Source organism: Scatophagus argus, chromosome 19 (genome assembly GCF_020382885.2).
Source record: "Scatophagus argus isolate fScaArg1 chromosome 19, fScaArg1.pri, whole genome shotgun sequence".
Classification (NCBI taxonomy): domain Eukaryota; kingdom Metazoa; phylum Chordata; class Actinopteri; family Scatophagidae; genus Scatophagus; species Scatophagus argus.
In genome coordinates, this window is record NC_058511.1 from 13,604,078 (window position 1) to 13,627,790 (window position 23,713).

The 23,713-nt window shown below is 40.7% G+C and overlaps 1 protein-coding gene across 3 annotated transcripts in view; it reads right to left on the minus strand.

Annotated features, from left to right (window-relative positions):
- The window catches only part of evlb (Enah/Vasp-like b), a 42,555-nt gene that overhangs the window by 3,590 nt on the left and 15,252 nt on the right, over positions 1-23,713 (minus strand). For all 3 annotated transcript variants that reach the window (XM_046373065.1, XM_046373064.1, XM_046373063.1), the window contains exons 2-7: positions 11,537-11,705; positions 10,220-10,397; positions 4,105-4,171; positions 874-944; positions 474-721; positions 186-283 (exon numbers count right to left, since the gene is read on the minus strand). In XM_046373065.1, the coding sequence (XP_046229021.1) occupies positions 186-283; positions 474-721; positions 874-944; positions 4,105-4,171; positions 10,220-10,397; positions 11,537-11,705 (831 nt within the window). The remainder of the gene's footprint in view (positions 1-185; positions 284-473; positions 722-873; positions 945-4,104; positions 4,172-10,219; positions 10,398-11,536; positions 11,706-23,713) is intronic.

Below are 23,713 nucleotides of genomic sequence, written 5' to 3' on the forward strand. Positions count from 1 at the left end.
AAAGAAGAAGCCTCAAGTAAGAAAGGGGCATTTCATCCATATCTATGAATGTTAATAGATTTAATAAGCATAATAATAATATTCACTGATGAATCCTGAACCACACATTGCTTAATGACCACTCGTGTCTAATTGTGGCTACAGGACATTGACGCAAAATGTTTTTTTCCGGTCAGTGCTCTGACCTTCGTGCCAACAGAGCGTTCATCTCCTCCATCAGTCCTCCACTTCCACCACTTGTTCGGTTGGCATCGTTTTTGGCGCTTGAAGAACTGTCCTCCGGCTGAGGAGAGGAGAGCAGAGGAAAGGACAGGAGAGAAGCCCAGTGTTACTTGCTACTCTCTGATATGGACGAACAGTGAACGTTTCATGTATGTCAGTCAGGCTCGGTGGAGATAATCCAGTTATATGCTGACTGACTTGAAGAAGACTGATGACAAGATCAAAGTCCCAGAGATAACTTTGTGTCTCACTCTTTGAACGCGCCGCAGTTTGGCTCCTGCGATCATAGCGGCGAGACCCGTCTGGACGGGGGGCTCATCCCCGTGACTCCCTCCACCCAGGGGAAGTGGAGGTGGGAGGGGAGGCTGGGGTGCCCCTGCTGAAGGTGGTGGAGGTCCTGGTGGTGGGGGAGGGGGAGGAGGACCGCCCATGTTCATTGGAGGTGGTACTACTGGGGGGGCCACGGAGAGCACAGCAGGGTGGCCTTGGAAAGGAGAACCTGCAGAGGAAGTGTGATGTGAAGATGGAGAAGACCCAACCTGTCTCTGTGCGTGTGCGCCTGTACTTATAAATGTGTGCTTTGATGATGAATATATATCTTACATTTTAGTTTATGAACTACATCTGATGCGTGTTCTTTAATGTGAGTACCTGAGTTGGACGACCGTCGCTCCCGCTCCATGTGTGCCTGCATCTGCTGCTGCTGCTGCTCCATCATCTGCCTATAAAGGGACAGGAAGGAAAAACATCTGGTAACTTAATGCCTCAAATGTCATATCTTATCTGTGATTCTGTCATTTTACAGGAAGTGCAGTCAACCATCTCAGAGCTGCAGCTAGAGAAAACTCCTCCTGCCTCAAAGCTGCAATAGCAGAAATGATCTAAAAGGCTTCTGAGTGCAGGACATGTGCACAAGTGGTGACCGAACGGCACACAACACTGACATATTATCACCTTATAAAGTTGATATGGATACATGCAAGCAACAAATGAATGGCGGAACCAAAACATTAAAGCTGCAGGTGACAAAACAGGTGGTGAGTCAGGTGTTAAATCTCCAGCGACTTCTTTCACTTTTACATGTAGTCAGATGACCCTTTGTTTGTGTAGAAAATATCTGTTGGTACAGCTTTAAAAAAAAATGTTATATTTTTTACTGAGCTTGGAGTGAAACTTACAGCACTGTGTGTATGGTGAAAACTTATCAGAAATTACTGCCCAAAACTGGTTTAATGATGAGGAGAAAAGACTAAAGCTGATGCCAATGAAGGCCTTATAAATAAAAACATCTGCCAGTTGCTGTTGCCTCCTCCTGCTGTAAAACAAAGCTGAATGAAATGAAAAAAATATATTTGGAGCACACCCCTCTCATGCTTTGTATCCCAGTACCTAAAATGAATAACTCTTTGAGACATCTTTGTCTTGGAGTTGCTAAAGTTATTGCTTTTTAAGAGCAACTTTTGTTTCTTTTGTTAGACTCCATTATATTGTGCAAAACTACATCCAGATTGCCAAAGGTTTTCTCTGTTGCTGTCATCATCCTGAACCCAGCTTTGATTTGCGTAGTTTGTACATGTTATCTTGAAATCTCAGTGTCTACACATTTCAAATAACTTTTTGGCATTTCTTTACAGTACTGTTACAGCACGAAGTTTACGTCTCACTCTCTCCATCTCTGTCCATCTCTACTCTCTCCACCTTTCAGCTCCCCTCATCTTTCCTCATATCTCAGTCTTTGATGTGAGAAGCATATGTATGTCGTGACTCAGGAGAGAGAGAAAGGGGACAGCTCATGGAGAGGAAGTGGAAATTTCCAGCTGTGTGTTGGAGAGCAGAAATGCTGAGCCAGCTACCTCCTCGATGTGACAGCAGGGCACAAAGGAAGAGCAGAGCTGCTGAGCAATACTGCGCTGCTGAGAAACATACGCATCCAAAAAAATGTCTACAGGTGCTGGATGAAAAAAAAAAACAAAAAACAAAAAAAAAAAACTAAAGGCAAGAATTACAAAAAGCTCCCAGCCTGACAGAGACCTCTGTTTGATCAAAACACTGCTCATTTGAAACTGATGGGAGCTTTCAGTACAGTACATCAATACTGTCCTGCTACCACTGGAGAGAATTTGCATCCAGCGACACACACAATAACCCAAAATCCACACGCATAAGCACACAATCTCCCCTCACAATCACAGATGTAATCCTTTGTGCAAGAGGTGCAGTTTAGCAGACATGGGATCAGAGAGCCGTAACTCCCATCATATTTGTTCGCTTAAGCCGTGGCATTTGGATGAACCAATAGGCTGAGCTGAACTGGGTTTAAAAGCAGCAACAAAGACCTACTTGTGCCCGAGTGTGTGTGTCTGAGTGGGAGAGAGGAATGGTAGCCACATTGGAAGAAATGCAGGCCGTTTAATAAACCATGGAAATTGCCTCAAGCATAATTTAAAATACTAAACTGCTTCTGTGATTCAGAAAAAGGAACATCTTGCGTTTTAGTCCTTTCTAAAGCTCACTGTCTTTATCTGACTGTTAACCATGGTATTAAGGGGAGGAGAGGGATGACAGAGAATAGGAACAGAAATCACTAAAGGGCAGCTGTCTGCTTACCTCAGTTGCCAGAGTTCATATTCTCTGTGTGACAGGTTGTCAGACACATGGGCCTGCATTCACTCCCATAATCCGAACCACTAGACTCACTTTAACTCAGTTCACTTAAAGTTCATCCACTGGGTTGGGGATAATTCAGTAAATGTCTCAAAAGAGGTCTCACCGGTAAACATTTTTGAAGCAGGCAGTAAATGTCACATCACTGGTGGGACAATCTAAATATAGCTGACAATCTTTTATCTTTTTCTAAGACTTTGGAGTCTTTGGAGTATTGCTTTGCCATTGTTGCACTGCTTGTCTCTCCCCACTCTGGTTCTCTCTTATTTAAAGAGAATCAGCATCTTGTTCATTGTATCATTTTCTGCCACTGAGAGACTTTATGTATTTATGTTTCTGTCTGTACTGCTTTCACTGGTTTGAGGTTAGTGTGGGTGTTCATTGGAAAAAAGGTGACGTCACATACACCATATAGATGAAAGTATCCAGACACACCTCTTTATGAGGCTATTTTTCAGGGGTTTCTGCTCAGCCCTTACTTACAGTGAAGGCCAATCTTAATGCTTCAACATACCGAGACATTTTGGACAATGCTGTGCTTCCAATTTTGTGGCAACAGTTTGGGGAAGGCCCTTTTGTGCCTGTGTGCCTGACCTCACAAATGCTCAGCTGCATGAATGGGCAAAAATTCCCACAGTAAAACTCCAAACTCTTTTGGAAAGCCTTCCCAGATGAGTGGAAGCTGTTATAGCTGCAAAGCTGTATGTATTTAGAAAGCAATGTCATTAAAGGCTCTGTTGGTGTAATGGTCAGATGTCCCATTACTTTTTTCTATATAGCACAGTTCTGTCCAATCAGAGTGATACTGTTTTGGTCATCAAAACTGTTATAAATTATCACTCCGAAACTTAGACAATATTTTAAACGGCTATAATTAGTATGTTTATATTAAAAAGGCATCAAATGACTGTATGTAAGTTAAAGGGCCCGTATGTTGGGCAAAGTCTGCCATGTTGCACTACCATGTTGCTACAGCAGCCTTGAACAGACAAACTAAACACAGAGTCACCCAACAGCCACCATAGATTCTTCCACGTGGCTGGAAAAGGGCAGTTGGGGGGTATTCAGCTGGCTGCTAGTCTGCAACTTCTCCATGAGATGTCACTAAATCCTACACTCTGGTCCTTTAATACAAGGTTGATGTTACAGAGACGTACTTAAGATTCCAGACGCTTTAACATTTTAAACTCTGTTGAACACATTCATAAGAAACTTTACCTCGCTCTCTGAGCTTCTATCTCATCTGAAGTCGGTCCGTTCTGGACTTGGCGCTGGACAGCTGGACCTAAAGATGCAAATGAAGGCAGGGAGAGAGAGAGAGAAAGAGACACAGATAAAGTGAAGCTGACCTTAATAAATCCACTATGAGCAGTACAATGTTAACTGAAATTAGTCCCAGTCAAGACAATTAACTTCCAAATGATGGGGAATTAGACAGCAGTGGATCATTATGTGCCATTTTTTCTGTAATGTGTAACATGCAATGAAAAGCATATTAAGCCTTTGGACTGACTCAAACTGACTTATCCACATGTGAAATCTGTTCACGTAAGAGAGAGCTGCTGGAACCTGCTGTCATACTGCTCATGTGTTTACTCCTGTTACCCACAATGCTCTGTTAAGGATACGTGATGCTGCATTTGAGTCTCAGTACTGTCAGAGAACAAAACACCTCACACTAGTTTTAGTTACTTTACACTCACCAAAATAACCAAATGAGCACACACAAGCACATTGCAAACACAAAACAGGCATCCACGAGTATTGTTCTGTCATGAAATGCAACTTGTGTGCATTCAAGTGTTATGGATAATAAAAACAGAGTGATTGAGTGAGGTCTGGAGTGCCTTTCAAGCAGCTTCCAAGCACATGGCCCTAAATTGGAAGCAGAGGAAGTTCTGTCATCTGCGGTTGCTGAGTTATTGAAAATACACTGAAGCTTTAGAGATTTACTCTTGGGTTCAAAGTTCACAGACAAAAGAGACCTGATTTTAAAATTTTAATATATTTTTTTTAAATTTGGCTGAATCTGTGACCTTTTTTGTGTACAATATAGAAGCTCAAACATCATCCCTTTTTGTTCCATCAAAATCAACTTGGCCGGCTTTGCGGTAAAATGCAAGAAGTCAGTTTATTGATGTAAAAACATCAAGGAAGAGGAGATATCAATATCAATATCAAAGATCTGCGACTCCCTCTTGTATCCTCCCCATCTTGCTTATGATGTTATCTGAGCTACAATGCACAATACGATGTAATCCATTTAACATTATAAGTGAGGTCTGCAGATGGAGAGGCAGATAGGGAATGTAATTAATTTAAGACATGATAAGATGAGAATGAGAAAACTGCAACTCAGGGATTACACTCAAATCAAGTGAAGCATCAGTTTTCAGAGAAACTTCTCTCCTCACTGAACTCCCAGTGGGACGCTATTAATCTTCATTGTTCAGAGTGTTAGTGTTTTGGCACAGACCTCTTTTTTTAAACTGAGAAATGGGATGAAGTCTTTTTAAAGTGACAGGAACAAAGGAGTAACCTTGCGGCGTAAAGACCTATTTTGTTGATTTATAAGTCCTAATACTAATGAAGAGTTATTGCCAGTGTGCACAAAACAAAAATATTCCCTGTCCTTCATCAGAGTCACTTCTACAGACCCTGTGCCCTTCTGTCTAATGAGCGATGTCCCTTCCACAACAGTTTTACAGCGCGACACGTCAGGTCAGGCTCTTTTCAGGGTCAGTACTCACTGACGATACTCTCCACTGCTCACATCTCTAATGGAAGTGACTCTCTGGCCAGCCGATGGTGATAATGGCTGCCATTGATCAAGTAACGGAAACCCAAAAATAACACAGAGCAACAAAAGATCTGACTCAGGACTCATCAGATATCTCATCCCACACACACACACACACACACACACACACACACACACACACATGCATGCACAAACCCACAGGGCTGCACATACTGTACTGATTATTTTAACTACTGATAAATCTATTGAGCAGTTCACTGATTAACTTCCATTATAGTTAATTTTAAACTGAAATTATTTAAATGTTCAATTATGTTCTTCTTCCCATGTAGAAATTAGGCTACATCAACATTTTTATGCCAGTTTAGGTTTTTTCATACTACAGTGGAGATTGGGACTGAGGCAGTATGCTATTTCCTAAAAGTTATAAAAAGGCTTTCCCATTAATGTCCATTAATGTCCACTTTAACCACGTACAAGTTATCCCTACACATGAGTAGGCCAACAATGTGTTGTTGTTTGGGTCTGGGCCTCACTGTGATGGCACATAACTCAACCACAATTTGTCATTTTTACACTTCAGTTTTATTGAAGAGCTGAACAGCACTGTCTTATGGTTAAGTTAATGAAATGAGTAGTTTTGCAATTAGGAAGGCATTTCCACTCGATCAGTTACTTGAATATGAAGTGATTATCAAAACTGTCAATTCAGTTCCTGTAGATCAATTATGGTGAGTTGGGTACTTGTTTAAAGACTAATATACGTACAGATACATACAGTATATACAATGTACAGGATTCAACACAAGATACACAGGCTCTAACACAAGATACACAGAGGTCCAACTGTTACTGTCATTATATTGCTTTATTATTATTATTATTATTGAAGTTATCAAAAAAGACAAGAGAACACATATTGATTCGTTTTTTAGTCAGGAACTTATATTTTTACTCAATTAGTGTCATTAACACAAAGTCATGTTACAGAGTGTGAATGACGTTTCCCCTCAGAAAGAATCAGACACTCAGCAACCAGTTAATGGAAACCTAATCTCCATCTTCAAACAGCTCCACACGCCTACAAACTAGCTTATCGTCTCTCTGGCTGTGCCCGACCTGCTTGTTGGCACTAAGGTCTTTCCTTTCAGCATGGCATTGTCTTTCAGCTCATGTCTGTATGGCTAGGATTTATTTTGCAAAGCACAAAGCAGTTTGATAAATCAATGGGTCAATCTACAAGGAAGAAAAAAAACTGTGCTCTTTTAGGCTTTTGTTTATGAAGTATGAACTCTGACCTGTCAGCCTGTTGAAAGCCATACAGATCAGGGAAGTCATGCTCTTTCCACTCTCATGGCTCAAAAACTTAAAGATATTACTCAAGTTGTATTTTTAAATATTTACTTTCACCATAATATAGTCTTTAGATGCTAATGGTACTTTTACACTCTACACTGCAGTATTAATACAGGATAGAATATGGGGAGGTTGTTTTGTATTACATGTTGCAACATATGTTACGAAAAGAGTGACCTTTGCCTCCACTATGAAATTATAATACAGCCTGATGGAAACACACACTTGTAGGAATGTACCTCAATCTTTACATACACATACTTCAAATAGTAATTGTCATGCAGAGGTTCACACAACGACACGCACACAAAGCTTTACTACCTACATGACATGCTGAAGAAGAGGAACCGGCTGTAGCAGACACAGAGGCACTGACAGACCCACTCCCTGCTGACCATCTCTCACCTTTAGCTCCTCTTCCTCCCCCCTCCTCCCCCTCGCTCTATCTCTCTTTCTCCTCACCTGCCTGCCTTTCTCCCCTCCTCCCCTGCCACATGCATCCATAGTATCATCTGTCATCTTCATGTAACCCACACCTCCAGGCAGCAGCAGCCCAGCGTGCATCTCTGGTTAATGTTTCAAAAGGTCGGGTTTGTCTGTAGGCTGCACAGCCTGATGCCACTCTCACACACAAATATTACAGCCAGCTGATCAACATGCATCTCTGGTTCAGAACGGGCCTCGGTGCGTACAGACTGTCCGTGCGGTTTCATATTAAAATGACGCTCAAACAAACTGATGAGTTGTACTTACTGAACAGCTGGTATTTGACCTGTCAGGGTCAAACACTTTCAACTAAATCACATAACGGCTTCAAGAATGAACTCTCCAAAGTGCTCAGGAAAATGGAAATTTCAGCATAATTTCCATGATAGCTGGGCAAACTTCATGTGTTGAGGAGGATTATGTGATATGATTGAAGGCTCCTTGTGGAGCTTTCTGGCAATGTTCTTGCCAATTACTTTATCCCAAGTGAAAAATCACCCTGGAATTTCAGTCTATTCTAATAGCTTAGTCATTAGTCAGTGAATTCTAGCTAACTAAATGGCCATCATAAAATTATAAAACAATGAAAGCCCAAAAACTGGCTAATTAACCTCAGCCAAAACCTTCCAATAATCAACAGGAAATCATATGAAATAGAGGACAGAAATCAGTTCCTTATTTTTGTTAAACTATTACTATAACTTTGCATGACTCAAACAATCATCACTTTTCTTTACTGTTTTCTGATGATCATCAATCATTATTAGCTCATTAGAATTTGACATGATTCTTACCCCCTGATCTCAAGACTTTCTCTCTCTTTTCTCAGGTGACAGGAGGTGCCTTTCTGACTATCCCAGTATGAAAATAGGCATGACACTGCTCATTTCACATTATTTTATTATACTACCACCACAATCAACCTTTTTACTCTGTACTCCAATGTGAGAGCAACACTGAATACAAAAGGTCAAGTTTTGACCCTCTTACCACTAGAGGGGGCAGGCACACCTCCTTGGACTGGAGGGAGACTCACACATCATCCCAACATTTGCCTCAAGAGGCGCAAATGTGTGTTTTTAAATTATTTTGAGCCCACAGATGTGCTAAAATCATCAGATCATTTACCAACATAGGAAACAAAGGGATGACACACCAAAATACATTAATTGCATCTTTTTCTTTCTCTCAATCATATATACACAGATGAACATGAATACTGCTATTAATGTGTTTTCTCCTCTCTCTGAGTGTGTGTGTGTGTGTGTGTGTGATGGCATTCGAACCCCATACACACATATCTCTTCAGGCAGCTGGAGTCACTGCACTGCGAGCTGGTAGCATTAAGACTATCAGTTTATCTGTCTGCCAAGTGTGCGTATCCTTCCATTTTGTATTTGTGCACTCGTGTTTTGCTGCTGTTATTTGACCCTCTTTGTTCCCCGTCCCGTGTTATTAAGCAGATGAAAAGATCTGCTCTCTAGCACGGGACCCAGGGGAGATCTTCTCAATGACTCATTCTACTTTAGAGGCTGGAGGGGAATGCAGGGGCAGACAGGCTGCTGTTGCTGCTCCAGTAATGACTGGCAAGCTGTGATACTCACTCTGTCTTTCCCCAGTTTATATTTGTCACTCTTTTTCTTTCTTACACACATATGTAGACACACACTTGGGCACTCAGAGAGCTCAAGAGGATGCCTGTCTTGCAAGTATCTTCACCTCTACAAGAAGCCTTTAAATAGATGTTGTTTTCTTTTTTATTCAATTTTATTCACCCAAAACAACCTTGGCAGATTTTTAATAAACGGTGAGAGCAAGTAAAAACGTGTGGGTTTGCAGGGTCTATAAAGTCGATTCATTTATCACACATTTTTGACTTTGTTTGTGCCAGGGCTGTTGTTATTTTTCCATTCCAGCCATTGGACGAACCACCACTACTACACCACTGCTACTATTACTAATACTATTACTACAACTACTACTGGTATTGTTATACTACCACTAACAGTGCTAACACTATAATACAGGTACTGTTACTACTGATAATATGAAGTCTTCAGTCACTAGATTTAAATCAGGGCAACTATCTGACAAAAGTGACTTCTAGAGCTTCTAGGGCTGTGGTGACATTGTCAGAAATACAGATAAATAGGTTATTTTGTCAAAGCTGGGCTTTACTGTGTGCATTGTACGCCTTCAGTGATCTTAAAACTAAGGCCCCACATGGAAGAAGGAGTTAGGGAACTGTTAGCTAAGACAAAATGTGACATGACAGCAGCAGACTAAATCACTGCATCAGTGATTTCCTCCTGCACTCTGAATTTTCATTGCACTATTGATATGTACCATATTAATATTTTGCTGGTTTTCCAAACAACCACATCAACAATACAAGTGTGTGATTTGACAGGAATATGAAAAGTCACATCTTTTTACTTTATACAGACCAGTTCAACTGTCCTCTAAATGACCTGCATCAAAACGATGACTAGCATTTTATCTGCGGACCTACACTTGTCCCAGTGTGTGTCTGTCATGTTTGTCGCAAAACTTTAATTAGCTTTTGTAATGACTCTGATCTGGTGCTCTGGAAGGGAAGCTGAAGGTCAACATGCGTGTGCGCTCTTCCTAAAATGAAGAAAATCATCCATAATAGGCCTTTTGAGGATTATTCCATGTATGCACACTTGTGTGCAAAGCGTATGTGTAATACGCTGAGGGGGAACTCACCACCATCCTGAGCGCTGAGGACGTTGAGGGCAAAAAGCATGGCGTTGGAGAAGGTGGTGGCCTCCTCCTTGCTGGCAAAGTTGAGGCCATAGACCTGCCTGGCATCTCGCCATTGGTGGAAGGTTGGGGTGGCCTGGTTGTACTTGAGGCCCTTCACTATGGAGTAGTTGATAACCACCTGTGAGAGAGGAAGAAGAGAAGAGACGGGGCTGTATTTCAAAAAGCGATTTTTCACTGTGGAGCACTTAAGCAGAACTAAACAGCCAATCTTCTTCTTTATCTGAGGGATGATGTACATCTACAGACAGCAGGCTGGGAGATAAACTCTGGTGCGTTACTGGCAGAACAAACAGACTTTAAATACCAGATCTGTGTCCAAGCCCAACTTATAATAGCTTTCAGATTTGTCACCTGTCAGTTTAATGGGGCTTACATCATGAGCTATAATTTGGAACAAATACAGTCGTAAAAAAATACTACTGATAAATACTTTTGCTGCAGCTACTGATGAAAATTAGATGAAACTTTACACTCTGTCTCTCAGTTTTTAGAAAATATGCTTAAAAATAAGCCAATTTTACTTTTTTTTCTGCGAAGTTTTGGCTTTTACTGCAATAAAATAAGCATTTTAGCATTTGCTTCCACATATTTTAGCAGTATCTGTGATGGATGTATGGCTTGGACAGGCAATCTGAATAGAGCTCAGAAATGGTGGACTAAAAGCAAAAAATACCACATGGAGAGATAATTACTGACTGAGAATGCACTGAATGAATTTATTTAATTTTTATTTTTATGGACCTTTGTATCGCCATTTTTGCTCATCTTTGGTGTTGTCAGTTTGAATCTATTTTTATAATCTATTTTTAAATTTTGTTGTGATGAACGTGTGTGTTCTATGTGTTATCACCACACGTAAAACAAACATGTAAGAGACCAGGAGAGAAGAAGAAGACCTGAGTCATGTCACAGCAGAGGATGAGTGCTACCTTTAATGAAACACTAGGGTTCATGAACACAAACACACGCACAAACTTTGATCAACAAAAAGTATAAGTCATCTTGCATAAGGTTTCTCACATGTACCCATTTCTGTTTTAAACCATCACTATTTTCTCCCGTTGAACAACAACTTTGTCTTGCATGTTACTTCAAAAGAAACCACAATCGAAAATATCCCGAATGTCTTGTATGTTGCAGTCCTCCCACAGCATGATGAAATCTCTCTCTCTCTCTCTCTAGTAGCTAAATGACTAAAACTAACTCCACATCTACGACAAGTCTCACAGCAGCATGTCATCATCTTCTGTCAGCTACCTGCTGGTCCTGCAGTTTGACGCCCACCACTCTGAAGGTGTTGTTGGCAGTGTTGTGGTAGATGTTGATCCGGCTGAATCCCTGCTGTCCAGGCTTGATGGGCACCCACTTCTTACTGGTGTCATCGTAGACCATGACCGAGGCCCTCGCCTGGCAGATACTCTGCTCACTGGGAGTAAAAGAGAAGAACAGAGAAGAGGGAGATATTTCATTTTGTGAAGACTTTAGAATTCATCGGTTCAACAGTGAATCAGTGTTCATCCAAGAAACAACTGAATGAAGGACAAATCCACTCATGGATATTTAAATATGCTTTTGGATATAATCATTTCATAATTTCATTTTCTACGAGCTACTGGCTTCTTGATTTTCCTCAAACTGCCACATGTATCTTAAAGTCACTTTGTAATTTCCCAGACATACTTTCATTAGGCATCAGAGAAGACTGGGCATTTAGCTGCGTGGAAAGAACATCAAGGAATCAGTTCGTTGAGAAATTAGGATGCTTCTTCTGTGAAGGACTGTTTCAGATAAAAATATTTTGACACTGACCTCCACCATGGCTGCATGGAAATATGCCAGTGTGAATTTGAGATACAGAACGGTATTTGTACACACAGACAGTGAGATTCAGCAAAGGAAAAGCAAAGAATATCCACACACTGCAACACATTCATAAATATTTAAACCAGTGGTTCCCAATTATGTTCCAAGAGGAAAGAGCTCAAATGTGTTTTAACTTAGTATTAAGTTGTTGCTAATCAAACAACATAGGGAATCACTAGTTTTAATGAGTCAGTTGGGTCAACACGTTGCGTGTTTGGAGCTCAGGAGCTATAATTCAGATACAGATACTCTCTGTTTTTTGTTGATTGTGGTTTATACATGAACTCAAAAGTCAACAGAAATATAAGGTTGATCACCAACACCACTGAGTGAAAAAGTGTTTTCAGGGTCAAATGTTCCTTCAACAACAGTGACTGACATGACTACTGCTGCACATATGCCTGAGGATGTAAATGGGATAATTACAGAGAACAAGACAACAACTCAAGTCTCCTAATCTTGTGTCACACTGACAGTCTAATCCAAATGTAATCAAGTGCTTGTCCAGCATCTGTTGATGTCCTTAATGAGAGGCAATTGCAATGTCTGTGTGTGTGTGTGGCCTCCAGTGTTGGGTCTGCCTGCTCTCCCATCTGACCACATTTATCAGCCCACTGAGGCTCATGTCTTCTCTTTTTACTTGCCCTCATTGTAACATACAAGCACACATGCACTGACTTTCCCATGTGATTTTTTTGCTTGTTTGTTTTTTTTACAGTGCATTCCAGACAAGAGGCACGCGGAGAAGAGCAATGGAGTGAAATGGAGAAGAGCAGATCAAGGTGGAAGTATACGAGGGGATAAAACAGGAGGAACAGAGGCACAATTTTGACTTGCAAATGAGATTAACAAGAAGAGTCCCATCTGCGTCTTTGCCTTTTTGCCAAGCTAAAATTAGTGGGCCGACCCCTGAGGCCAAGTGAAAGAGCTGCGTCAGAGAAGAAAAGGAAAAAGGGAAAAGTCTTGGCTTGAAGAGTAGTGTGTGGATGCATGCAGCATAAAGTACTGTAACAGACAGTAATGCATCTTATTTAAAGGACATTACAAAAGGTTTAGCCTCAGCTGTGTATAATACTAGCATGCTAACATGCTAAACAAGTTACTGAACATGGTAAACATTATACTTGCTAAACATCAGAATTTAGCACTTCCACAGTTAGCAGGTTTGTATGTTGGTTGGTTGGTTGGCTGGTTAGCATTTAGCTCAAAGCATCACTGCCTCAGTACAGCCTGACAGAACTGCTAGCATGGCAGCAGATTTTATATTTGTTTGGGTACAGTTTGAACCAGCATGTCTCAAAGTGTTGGGGCAAGAGTTCTATTCTAAAGTCTATTTTCCATTCAATGTCAAGCTATTCTCCTGCTGGGATAGAAATTACTTAACAATGCCTTAGTATGATCTCTCAGTGAAGCTTAAAGGATAAGAAATGCTCACTGCAAGTTACTGTGCCTGACATGTGTGCACACTGAATAGCAACATATTTATCCGTTCTGAAAATAAGAATTCAGGAGAAGAAAGCACCAGGCCAACTCTAGGATAAAGAAAATAACAATAGCTTTCCTTCTTCTTTCACTTCAAAGCACACTGAAAGGAGTAAGAAGCAGCTGAAACTTGGAGGACCAGCCATTAAAATAACATAAAAAAGAAAAAAATATATACATGTAATACCCTGCTTTATACACTGGATGTATATAAATAACTTTCTCCATGGTCTCTACACACACGTTGTTATGCATTAGTGGTTTTGATGTGCACACACTTGAAATCAGCTCAGGCACCAGCAGGGCAATGATGTGTTTAATTTATTTTCTTTAACTTGTCGACTCTGTTAATTTTTAAAAAGGAGTTCTTGGCAACCAGCAGAAAATGGGTTCGAAGGCCCAGCAGCATGAATAAATGAGGTTCTTGTGCTAAAAGAGACTTGAGCAGGAAAAACAGAAGAGACAGAGAGATGAAGATAGAGTGGAGGGAAAGGAGAGAGGAGCTGTGAAGAAGCTGAGGCAACAAGAAAACAAGTTTTTCTGACTACTGACAGTTATGGGACACACACACGCGCACACACACACACACACAGTAGTATAGCTCCATGCCATACCCACTGAAAAATTAACAATTTCTTCACAGGACATGAATAAATCAGATGCTTCTGAATTTACCTTGATAGCACACACGTGCGCGTGCACACACACACACACACACACACACACTCTAAATGCCTTCCTCTTTGGTCGGTTCATGACCAGTGTGCACTACAGTAAATTCGAGATGACAGGGACAGAGAGAAAAATCTCAGAGAGCTGCTCGGAAATTTGAGTCACTTCCACAGAGGTGGTCCAATCACGGAGCACAGGATGAATGATGCTGGGGGAATCGTAAACAAGTGTAAAATGCGTTCACTCACTGTTAAAGCCCTGTCCTTACCTATTGAAATGCTATTCTGCATGACGATGCACATTTTGGCCAGGCTCTTATGTTCATAACAATAGAAGTGTTACATTTAAATCCAGCTTCAATGTACAGTCTCATCCTTCAGTGACTTTAAAGATCACAGTATAAGCTTGATGTGCAGGCAGACAAAACACTTCTTAAGTGAATAGTCCATGTATCTGTCTACGGTCAGATTAATGGGGGTCTGTAATGGCAAACACATGAATTATTCAGCCACACTGCTGCATGTTTGCAGTATTGAAAACAATAATTATTGCTCGAATGCAGCCCTTTTTTCTTTTTCAACTCCCTCTTGCAAACTTATGCACATGCATAGGTCATCGCAGGGTTAATGGGATGTCTGTTTTACGCAAAAACTCCTTCCACCATTGTTGGCTTTTCTCATTTCTCCTCTCTAACGCACACAATTTAAAGTCTACAGTACACAGGTCAGATCCAGGCACAGCACAAGAGTTGGCCAGCTCCTTCATCACAGACGACGATGCAGCTGTCTGCTCACACCTGGACCAGTCAAACCAGCCGCTGGTTTATTCTAACCACTAGTGTCAAACCGTCAGAGTGTTTAGTTCCCGTCACTATTCTGTAGCCAAGCTTCCTGCCTGCCTGCCTGCACTAAATTTGCTCTGCTGGCATCAGTATGATCCAAGGTGAACAGCACAGGCATGAGCTGTCAGAGGAGAACGATCACACACCTTTGACTCAGGCATGAACCAAACGTAGAAAAAAGCACATGCATAGGAGAGAGAATTATGGATGAAATGTACACATAAAAAACCATGAAGCGTGAAATGTAATTAGCACTTTGATCCTCTCCTCTGCTGATAAACTGCCAAAAAGGGAGGTGGGATTTAAATTTAGCATCATAATTGCTTGGTAATGGCAAACTGCAAGAGATCATAGGTGGAAATTTTCACATTACCACATAATCTATTACTGTTGTGTGAATTAGTTTTTACCTATTCAGCGCATCATTGAAACTGAAAGTGGATATTTGACTTTCTGAGCAGATTTCATTCATTTTTCTGAGTGTTTTTATGAATCAGCAGCAGCCAGAAAGCCAGTCAGTCAGTGAGGGATATAAGATTAGTAACTCTGAGTTACTTATGAGCGTTTGCTAACTGCATTTGTAACATTAAATGCACTGATGTTATTCCATTCTCTCATGAACATTTACGCTACCCTCTGAGTGAACACACTCCTGTCAAAGTGTGAGCGTTCGCTTGTGTCAGTCGTCATCTCATACAATAATCTGTGCTGTCAGAGGGCCCTGTGCACGTCTCAGTCCACGCAGCAGGCAGGCTGCAGCTCTTACACCACCGCGTAGACATCACAACATCAAAGCTACTGTGCTGCTCCACTTTCTGGAGTATCAGTGCTCAAGGCAGCGGTGCACTAACAACAAAGAAGAAATCTGTCCTGAAATAGAAATGCAGACCTACACATTGCTGCATGCAAATTTGTGTATATGCTCAGAGTACAGATTCATATTGTTCATTTGCACTCTGATTTGTGTGAATGAAGGCTGCAAAGGCAGAGGGGGTGACTAAAACTGACCCGAGGCTCAAAATGATCTATAGTGTGAAAAAGTTGACTGAGGAATGTTAGCATGGCGGTAATGATTACAAAATGGAACCGGAATGATTTACTACAAGGCAACATGATCAGCCTCATTATGTTTTACATTCTTTGCAGCCAGTAATTGTTGAATTCAGTTCTACCTGCAACTGTGCAAGTGAAAGTATGTTAAAATAAACTGTGGTCTTTTGCCAACAGACCACAGAGTGCAGAGCAAAGGTCATGCTCAGTTTTATAAACAACAAGGGCAATACACAGTGTGCATGAAGCACTTGTTGAAACCACAGAAACCAGCAGTGTGTGACTGATACTGTAATGTTTGGGATTTTCACTCTTGGCAGTGAAATTTCCTCAAATGATGAGCTTTTCTTTCACATCCATGTAAATGGAAATTTGTCTTTGTATAGATGTAAGGTAAAAGTAGACAAAGCATAAGGCATAACATAAAAAATAAAAATATACATATATATACTTAAAAAATGTGAAAATCACCTCTAAATTTGACATGTTTAAAACTGAGGGTTGGCCTGGTGCTTTTTTTTCATGATTGCTGTACCAAGATGTAATGTTACAACATCATAACGTGCTCGCTCTTCTCACAAAAGACAGCCGTCAACAACCATGACACTAAGGGCTAAAGAGACAAATTAATCATCTATGCTGTTTTGAACAATTAGGCTTTCTCTCACTTCCTCTTATATTTTAACAATGTTGAATATGAGCTGTCTCAAAGCATCCAAGTGAAGTGATTTTCAACAGGTTATGTGTAACTATAACAATCAAAGTACTGTTACCAGTTGATTAAATGACTTGTGACCTCAAGATTCATGACTGCACTGTTTCCTGAAGAAAAAGAACCAAACAGTCAGAAAGACACAAAATATCAACAATATAAGACAATGCAAATAGTGCATAATAACAAAACTGGTGCCACAATATAGCATAATGCAGACAAACAGAAATCCTGCCAACCTGTAATGGAATCAACTCTGCAGTCTGTCCCTCCAGGTGATGGAGCAAAATACGAACAAACAACAAACAAACTGGCTGACAATATTGTCCCTGAATGGAAACCTGCCAGTGGGCAGCAGTGGCTGTCATTAGGAGATCAAAAACTGAACTGATTTGATGGATTATCCAGTGATGCTGCTGAAGCCAGAACAAGAGGTTAATACACAGTAAACCTCCTGATGGTGCACCACTGTGAGACTTAAAAAACAGTGGAAACAGCCTGAGAAACAAAGACACAAGACAGATGTCAGGTATCTGTCAGCTAAATATGAATAGATATTTCTGTTAGCATAACTGCACCATAATGAAAGCCAGCATGCATTCTAAAAACCATTAAAAACTATGAAAGGATGATACCAAGCTATTATTTTGATATATAGTGCAGAGCTTTACTTTAAATGTACTTAAAAGTAGCACCTCTTAAAGCAGTCAGTTCCCATGCTTTTATTCTGAAATAAAATGTGTCTCTCTTTCGATTAAAGGTGTTGAAGCTGGCAAATACAAACATGCAGGTTTATGTACTGTATACTGGATTCTCTTTTGAGATTTGTTAAAATGTTGCAAAAACAACAGTCCCACCTTCAGCCTCATTACAATCATTAGACACCACAGCAGTGACCACTATAGATAGATAGATAGATAGATAGATAGATAGATAGATAGATAGATAGATAGATAGATAGATAGATAATGAAAATGGAGAAGAGTGGATTACAAAAAGTGTCTTTGTGTCTTCGTGCTCCCTCTCAGCCAGCTGATTAGAGAAAACAGCCAAATCCCAAGAGTTAGCTGGCAGAACAATCATCACCACAAATTGTTTGTCTTTTGTCTAACGCCTTTACTAAATGCTCTCTGTTTCCCTAGATGGGATGAGCATGGGCGAATTCACTGTCTGCAAACTGACCAAAAAGGGTGCACAAAAGAAACTTATTGTACCAGTAAGTGCGTCTCTTTCTGCATGTGTGAGCATCATCTGCATGAAACATCAAAGCTGCATAAAACAGAAAGAAGAACAGCTGACAGCTTAAACATTTATAAGCGTGCCAGTGCAAAGCTACATTAGTAATGGGACTGAGCCCTGAGTTAAACCTCAGCTTTCACAGGAAATGGGATAAATTGTGCTATTAACCAAAACTGCAATCCAAAAACAGGGGCCAGTTGGCATAATGAGGAGCCACTTTGGTTAAATGACATTAACTTCTGATTCCATCTGAGTCTCTAAACAAACTGCTGTCGACTGTTACTTCAGGGAAGACGCACAAACACTGACAGAAAGAGTTTGTCCCAGTTGCTGCTGCTGCTGCTGCAGCTTCTGTGAAACTTGAGCTTGCTGTGTTGGATGTCAGCCATGTTTGCTCTGCAAAAATGTTCAGACAGTTTGTTCTCTCATAACTTCATAAAACGATCACAAAGTTTTGACACGCAAATGTATTCTCTTGTGCATGAAAAATTCCACAAAGACTATTCGTGTCAACACGAAGCAGGGAGAAGTGCCAAAGCAGTGTTTTAAAACATTACAGTTTAAAAAGCAAATAAGCTATTTTCTTAAATGCTGAACTATGAATTAGTTCTTAGCAAAAGTTTATCTGTTTCGGTCATCATACAACTATACAACTCGCATTTGTAAGAAATGTTCCCAAAGCTGTTAACCTGAATGTTAACTAATGAGCTGACTGGTTTGGTAACCTCTTGAGCTTTTTCCCTTCATCAGCAACTCTTCCTTTAAAGAAAAGAAAAACTGTAAAACTAAAATTAGAAATAATAATTACTAACATATAACTAACTAATCCAGTATTCATACATGGATGCAACTACTATAAATTTCATGTGAGCCACTGAAGGTGATTTGTGGCCACTTGAACAAAGATTTTCTTGCATTGTGGTTAAAGGGGATATTCCTTATTTAGGAAAATGCAAAACAGTATCTGTGTGTGACTTTATAGTCTGGCATTTTTTTATTTTCAACAGAATACCTTCACTTATTTTTGGAAGTAAGGAGAAAATGAATAAGAATGGCATTACAGTCTGTGCGCGCACAAACACTTGTGTCCTTTGCTAAAACGAACTGTATGTTTATGTGTGGAAGCACATTTATGCATTCATTTGTAAAAAATGGTACAGAAGAAAGTAAGCCATCAGGCCGGTTTGCTCACCAGTTACATAAGCTGCTTGCTTGCTTGCATATTTGAGGGTTTGGTGGTGAAGGGGTGAGGTGAAAAAGAGTAAAGCAGGGAGAGTATAAAAGAGAGGACTCATAAGGGAAAAATGGGCCTGTGTTGACAGCAGACTTTCAAACAGCCTGCCTGCTCTAATACAAACGTTATAAAACAAACCAAATTGCTCAACTTGCAAAGGAAAAGTCTAAAAATAACTGGCCTTGGCTGAATTAGATTACTGGAATAGTTTTATATGTGTGGAAATCATACTCACTGTGTGCTTGTGGAAATTTGAAATAAATAAATAGTTAAAGGCAGTCTGAGAGAGAAGGTGATCATCACTCTTCCACTGACTATTAAACAATAAGATAAGATAAGATAGGCCTTCTCGCAGTGGGAAAATTCTTATTGTCACAGCAGCATAAGGATAGCAAAATAAAGGAGCAGAGAGGTTGAGGACAAAATATACAAAGTAAAAAATACAGGGATAAGTGAGTGCTGGTTGTACAGTCTCACAACAGCAGGGAGGATGAAGCAGCCTTCCACTGAAGGAGCTGCCCAGTGCTGTCAGAGTCTCATGCAGGGGGGGGTGGGAGTCGTTCCCCAGCAGAGAGGATAGCTTGCCTATCATCCTTCTCTCTCCCACCACCTGCACTGGGTCGAGGGGGCTCTCGAGGATGGAGCTGACCTTCCTAGTGATTTTGTCCGGTCTCTTCCTATCTGCAGTAAAGCAGGAAAGCTGTAGTGTGACTCAGCAGCCTAATAATATTTATTGTTGGATATGACATTGCATATTAGTACCAAAATAGAACAGTGGTTTTTGAACTTCATCTCTATGGACCAAGCATTTTAAATCATCTCTCTCTCTCTCTCTCCTTTTCTGGCCTAATTTTTGCAGGCTATTTTGCAAGCCAATCTAGCAAACTGTGCTGTGTTATGTGGGCACTTCCTTAAACCAAAACATTATGTCCAGAATACAAGTAACTCTGCATGTTTAAAGGGCACCACTTTTGTTCTGGTTAAATATTTCACCAACAATTAGATGGAATGTCCTTAGATATGTGACAGGTATTCATGGTTTTCAGAGAATGATTCCTAAAGAATTTGGAGATCTCTTGATTTTTCCATGAGCTCTACCATGAGGCTGACATTTGTGATACCTGGATAAGTATTGGATGCACTTAACTCTCTGGCTCTTCCATTATCCCATCGCTGACAACTGAAAGTGGAAAAAAAAGCAAATTTTGTCCTTAAAGCTAACCTATACCTATGAAAATTAGTTCACTACATTAAAACATGTATGTAGTTTTAGTAACGACTTCATCCCAGCAAAATATCTCCATTTGGCCCCATTTTCTAACCCAGCATCAAACTTCAAGACCTTTTGTGGTCATTTCATTGTGTATATTTGATGCTGTATACCTCCATGTGATGTGAAGTCTACTACAAGAGTAATTCAAAAGCATTCTAATGAAACCATGTGTCTGCACAAGAGTTCGAGAGCATGCGTGCGTGTGTGTGTGTGTGTGTGTGTGTGTGTGTGCACTTGAGTGTTTTCAGCTTGTGTGAATGTAAATGCATGCCAGAGCCCAGAGACCCTGCTGAGAACACACACACACACACACACACACACACACACACGCTCTCAGATTCTTGTGCAGACTGCTGGGACCACGCAAGAGCACGCTAATCTGTTGGCATGACAACTGGAGTGGAATATTCACTTGGCCTAGAAAATATGGCTGTGAAGAAAAGATGAATGAGCATCAAGATGTGGATTTAAAAAAAAAACCAGTAACATAATCCTTCAGACAGACTGCTCTTTAATTACAGACATGAATGTGTTTGCAACAATACTACACAATGTCCTGCCTCATCCTTTCATCATCAAATATCTCTCACGTGGCTGCATCTGTGTATTAGCACGGGTGTATGCATCCATATGAGAGTGCGGCAGTCAGCGAAGACTCTGCACACTGTAAAGCATTATAACAATTTGCTGTGTCTAACGCACATGTTGCTCTCCTTTGAGGGTTTTCTCGTTCACTTTTCATGCCACTAAAAAAGCCTTAAACGCTTCTTGTAGTCCACAGAGGTGAGCTGGGAGAGCAAAAAGGAATAAAGCCAAATCCTGGTGCCATAAAACAGGTTTGGATTTATGGTTTAATTCATACTGAGAGTCTGTGAAGAGAGTGCAAGGATGAGGTTTCTTTTACTGCTGCACCGCATGAGATGCATTAAGCATTTAAGAGTTTCCTCAACCCCAAGCACTAATGCTGAGCCTCTGAAAAAGCAGCATAGCAGTGCGAAATCTTGTTGGGGGGGGGTGGGGGTTGTGGGGCAGAATAAGGAGGTTTCATATGAGATCAGGAGCTCTCAACTCTTATGTTTGGCCAATAACCGCATCAATTATGAAGTGTGATGATGAGAAAATCTAAGATTAACATTGACTTTAAGTAGTGTGTTAGTGGCTTGAGGTAGGATGTTTTGATTTCCGATTGTGGTTTTGAGCTACATGTAAAAAATTGAAAAACTCGTAAAGGAGTGTTGTCACGTCAGCAAAACACAAGGACTAACAGAGAATTCGCAAGCTTTGGATGGTCTTCACTCTTAACTGCTGTCTTTACATCATCTTGTTCCCTCCTGACTTATCCTCTCATCACTCAGAGAAGACGCCAGGCGAAACAACCGAAATTAAAGAGAGGACTGTCTGTGTCTGACCCCGCTTGGCTGAAATCAGAGAGGCAGAAGAAGAAGAGTGGAAAATAACTGAGAGACTCAGCGGTGGAGGATTTAGTCTTTGGATGGTCCTTTATGTCTTTGCAAAGACGGCCAAATCCTCTGACATAACAGAAGCATCAGCAGAGACAACACATGGTCAACAGATCCCTGATGAGTTGACTGCAGCCTTAAACAAACGAGTTAATCTGCTGTGAACTCAGTCCAATCCAACACACAGCTAGGATTTGATAAGTTGCAGGTAGATAAAGATTTGAATCCTTCAGGTGCAGGAAGGAATCATTGTCTGGTACAAATGTTGCATATGAAGGTACAGCCAGCACCTGGCTAGCTTATCTTTGCATAAACACTAGAAACAGCTACCCTGGTTACCCCAAACAGCACATCAAAAACTTCACATGTAAGGTATTAATTAGTGAGCTTTAGAGGTGCTTTAAGACAGATTTCTCTACATTGAGCAGAGGCAGGGTGGTAATTTCCCTATTTCCAGTCTTTATACTAAGCCAAACTAACTGTCTCCTAATCTTCTCATCTGACTTTCAGCAAGCAAGCAAGTGTATGTTCCAAAATGCCAAACTATTAATTTATTTCATTTCCCTTTTATATGTGGCATTAAAGACCAGCAAGGAGCCAGACATTCCTGTCTAGTTTGTTGTTCGTGGGAATCCTGATCTCATCTTAATGAGCATTTGCTGGAATGTTTTAATACAGAGTCTAGTGCCTCAGGCCTTCCTCGTCTACCTCCAACTGAAGTTATGCATTACTGTAAACATATTAAAGCAATCAAATTCCGTCTCTGGTGTCCTTGGGTGAGTGTATGCAGGGGAGGTCAGTCATTGTCCCAATCAACCCAGGTATGAGGCGACAAATCAGATGGTTTGGGCGCTTTGACAGAGATAGCCCAAAAGAAAAGAATTTCAGTGTAAAAAGATAGGCAGAGAGAGATAAAGTGAAGAGAGAAGAAGAAAAAGAAGAGAGAAATTAAGACAGAGACAGAAAGATAAATCTAAGAAGGCAGACAGATACAGAAGCTAGGGAGCAGAGAAAAGAGCGGGGGTGGCTTTAAAAAATGCATGTGTCTCCATTTGGCAGAGGGGAAAATTTCCCACAGAGAGAAGACTGTAGGTGAGAGCCTAGCTGGAGCATTAACACTCATATTGTCTACAAGAAACACTTCCTTAACCCTGAAAGCAAAGAAGGAGGAAGGAGAGAGTGAAGGAGAAAAGGATACTGCAGAGATGCCCTGAGGCTGTGCATGTCTCTCCTCTGTGATGCCATTTAACTGCTGCAACTTGCTGTGGAGCCTCACACACAAACACACATGCATATGCACAAACGCATGCGTGCGTGCACACACACAAACACACAAAAAGCACAGACCTGTTTACAAGTGATCCATTTTACAGTTTAACATTTGCTGAAGGCCATTAGGTTAAGTGCTCTCCATTGCAGACTCCAGCAGGACCTGATAGTCTGCATGAAACACACTCACAGGTATCTGTAATTGGCCAACTCATCCTCTTTTGAAACACACACAGCAACACAGACAATATGGTGGTTTTATGCAGTTCCTATTTCTGCCGTCAAGTCATCAGTCAGTGCATTCAATGACCGTGAATATTTCCGGTGGTGCTTTCTTAT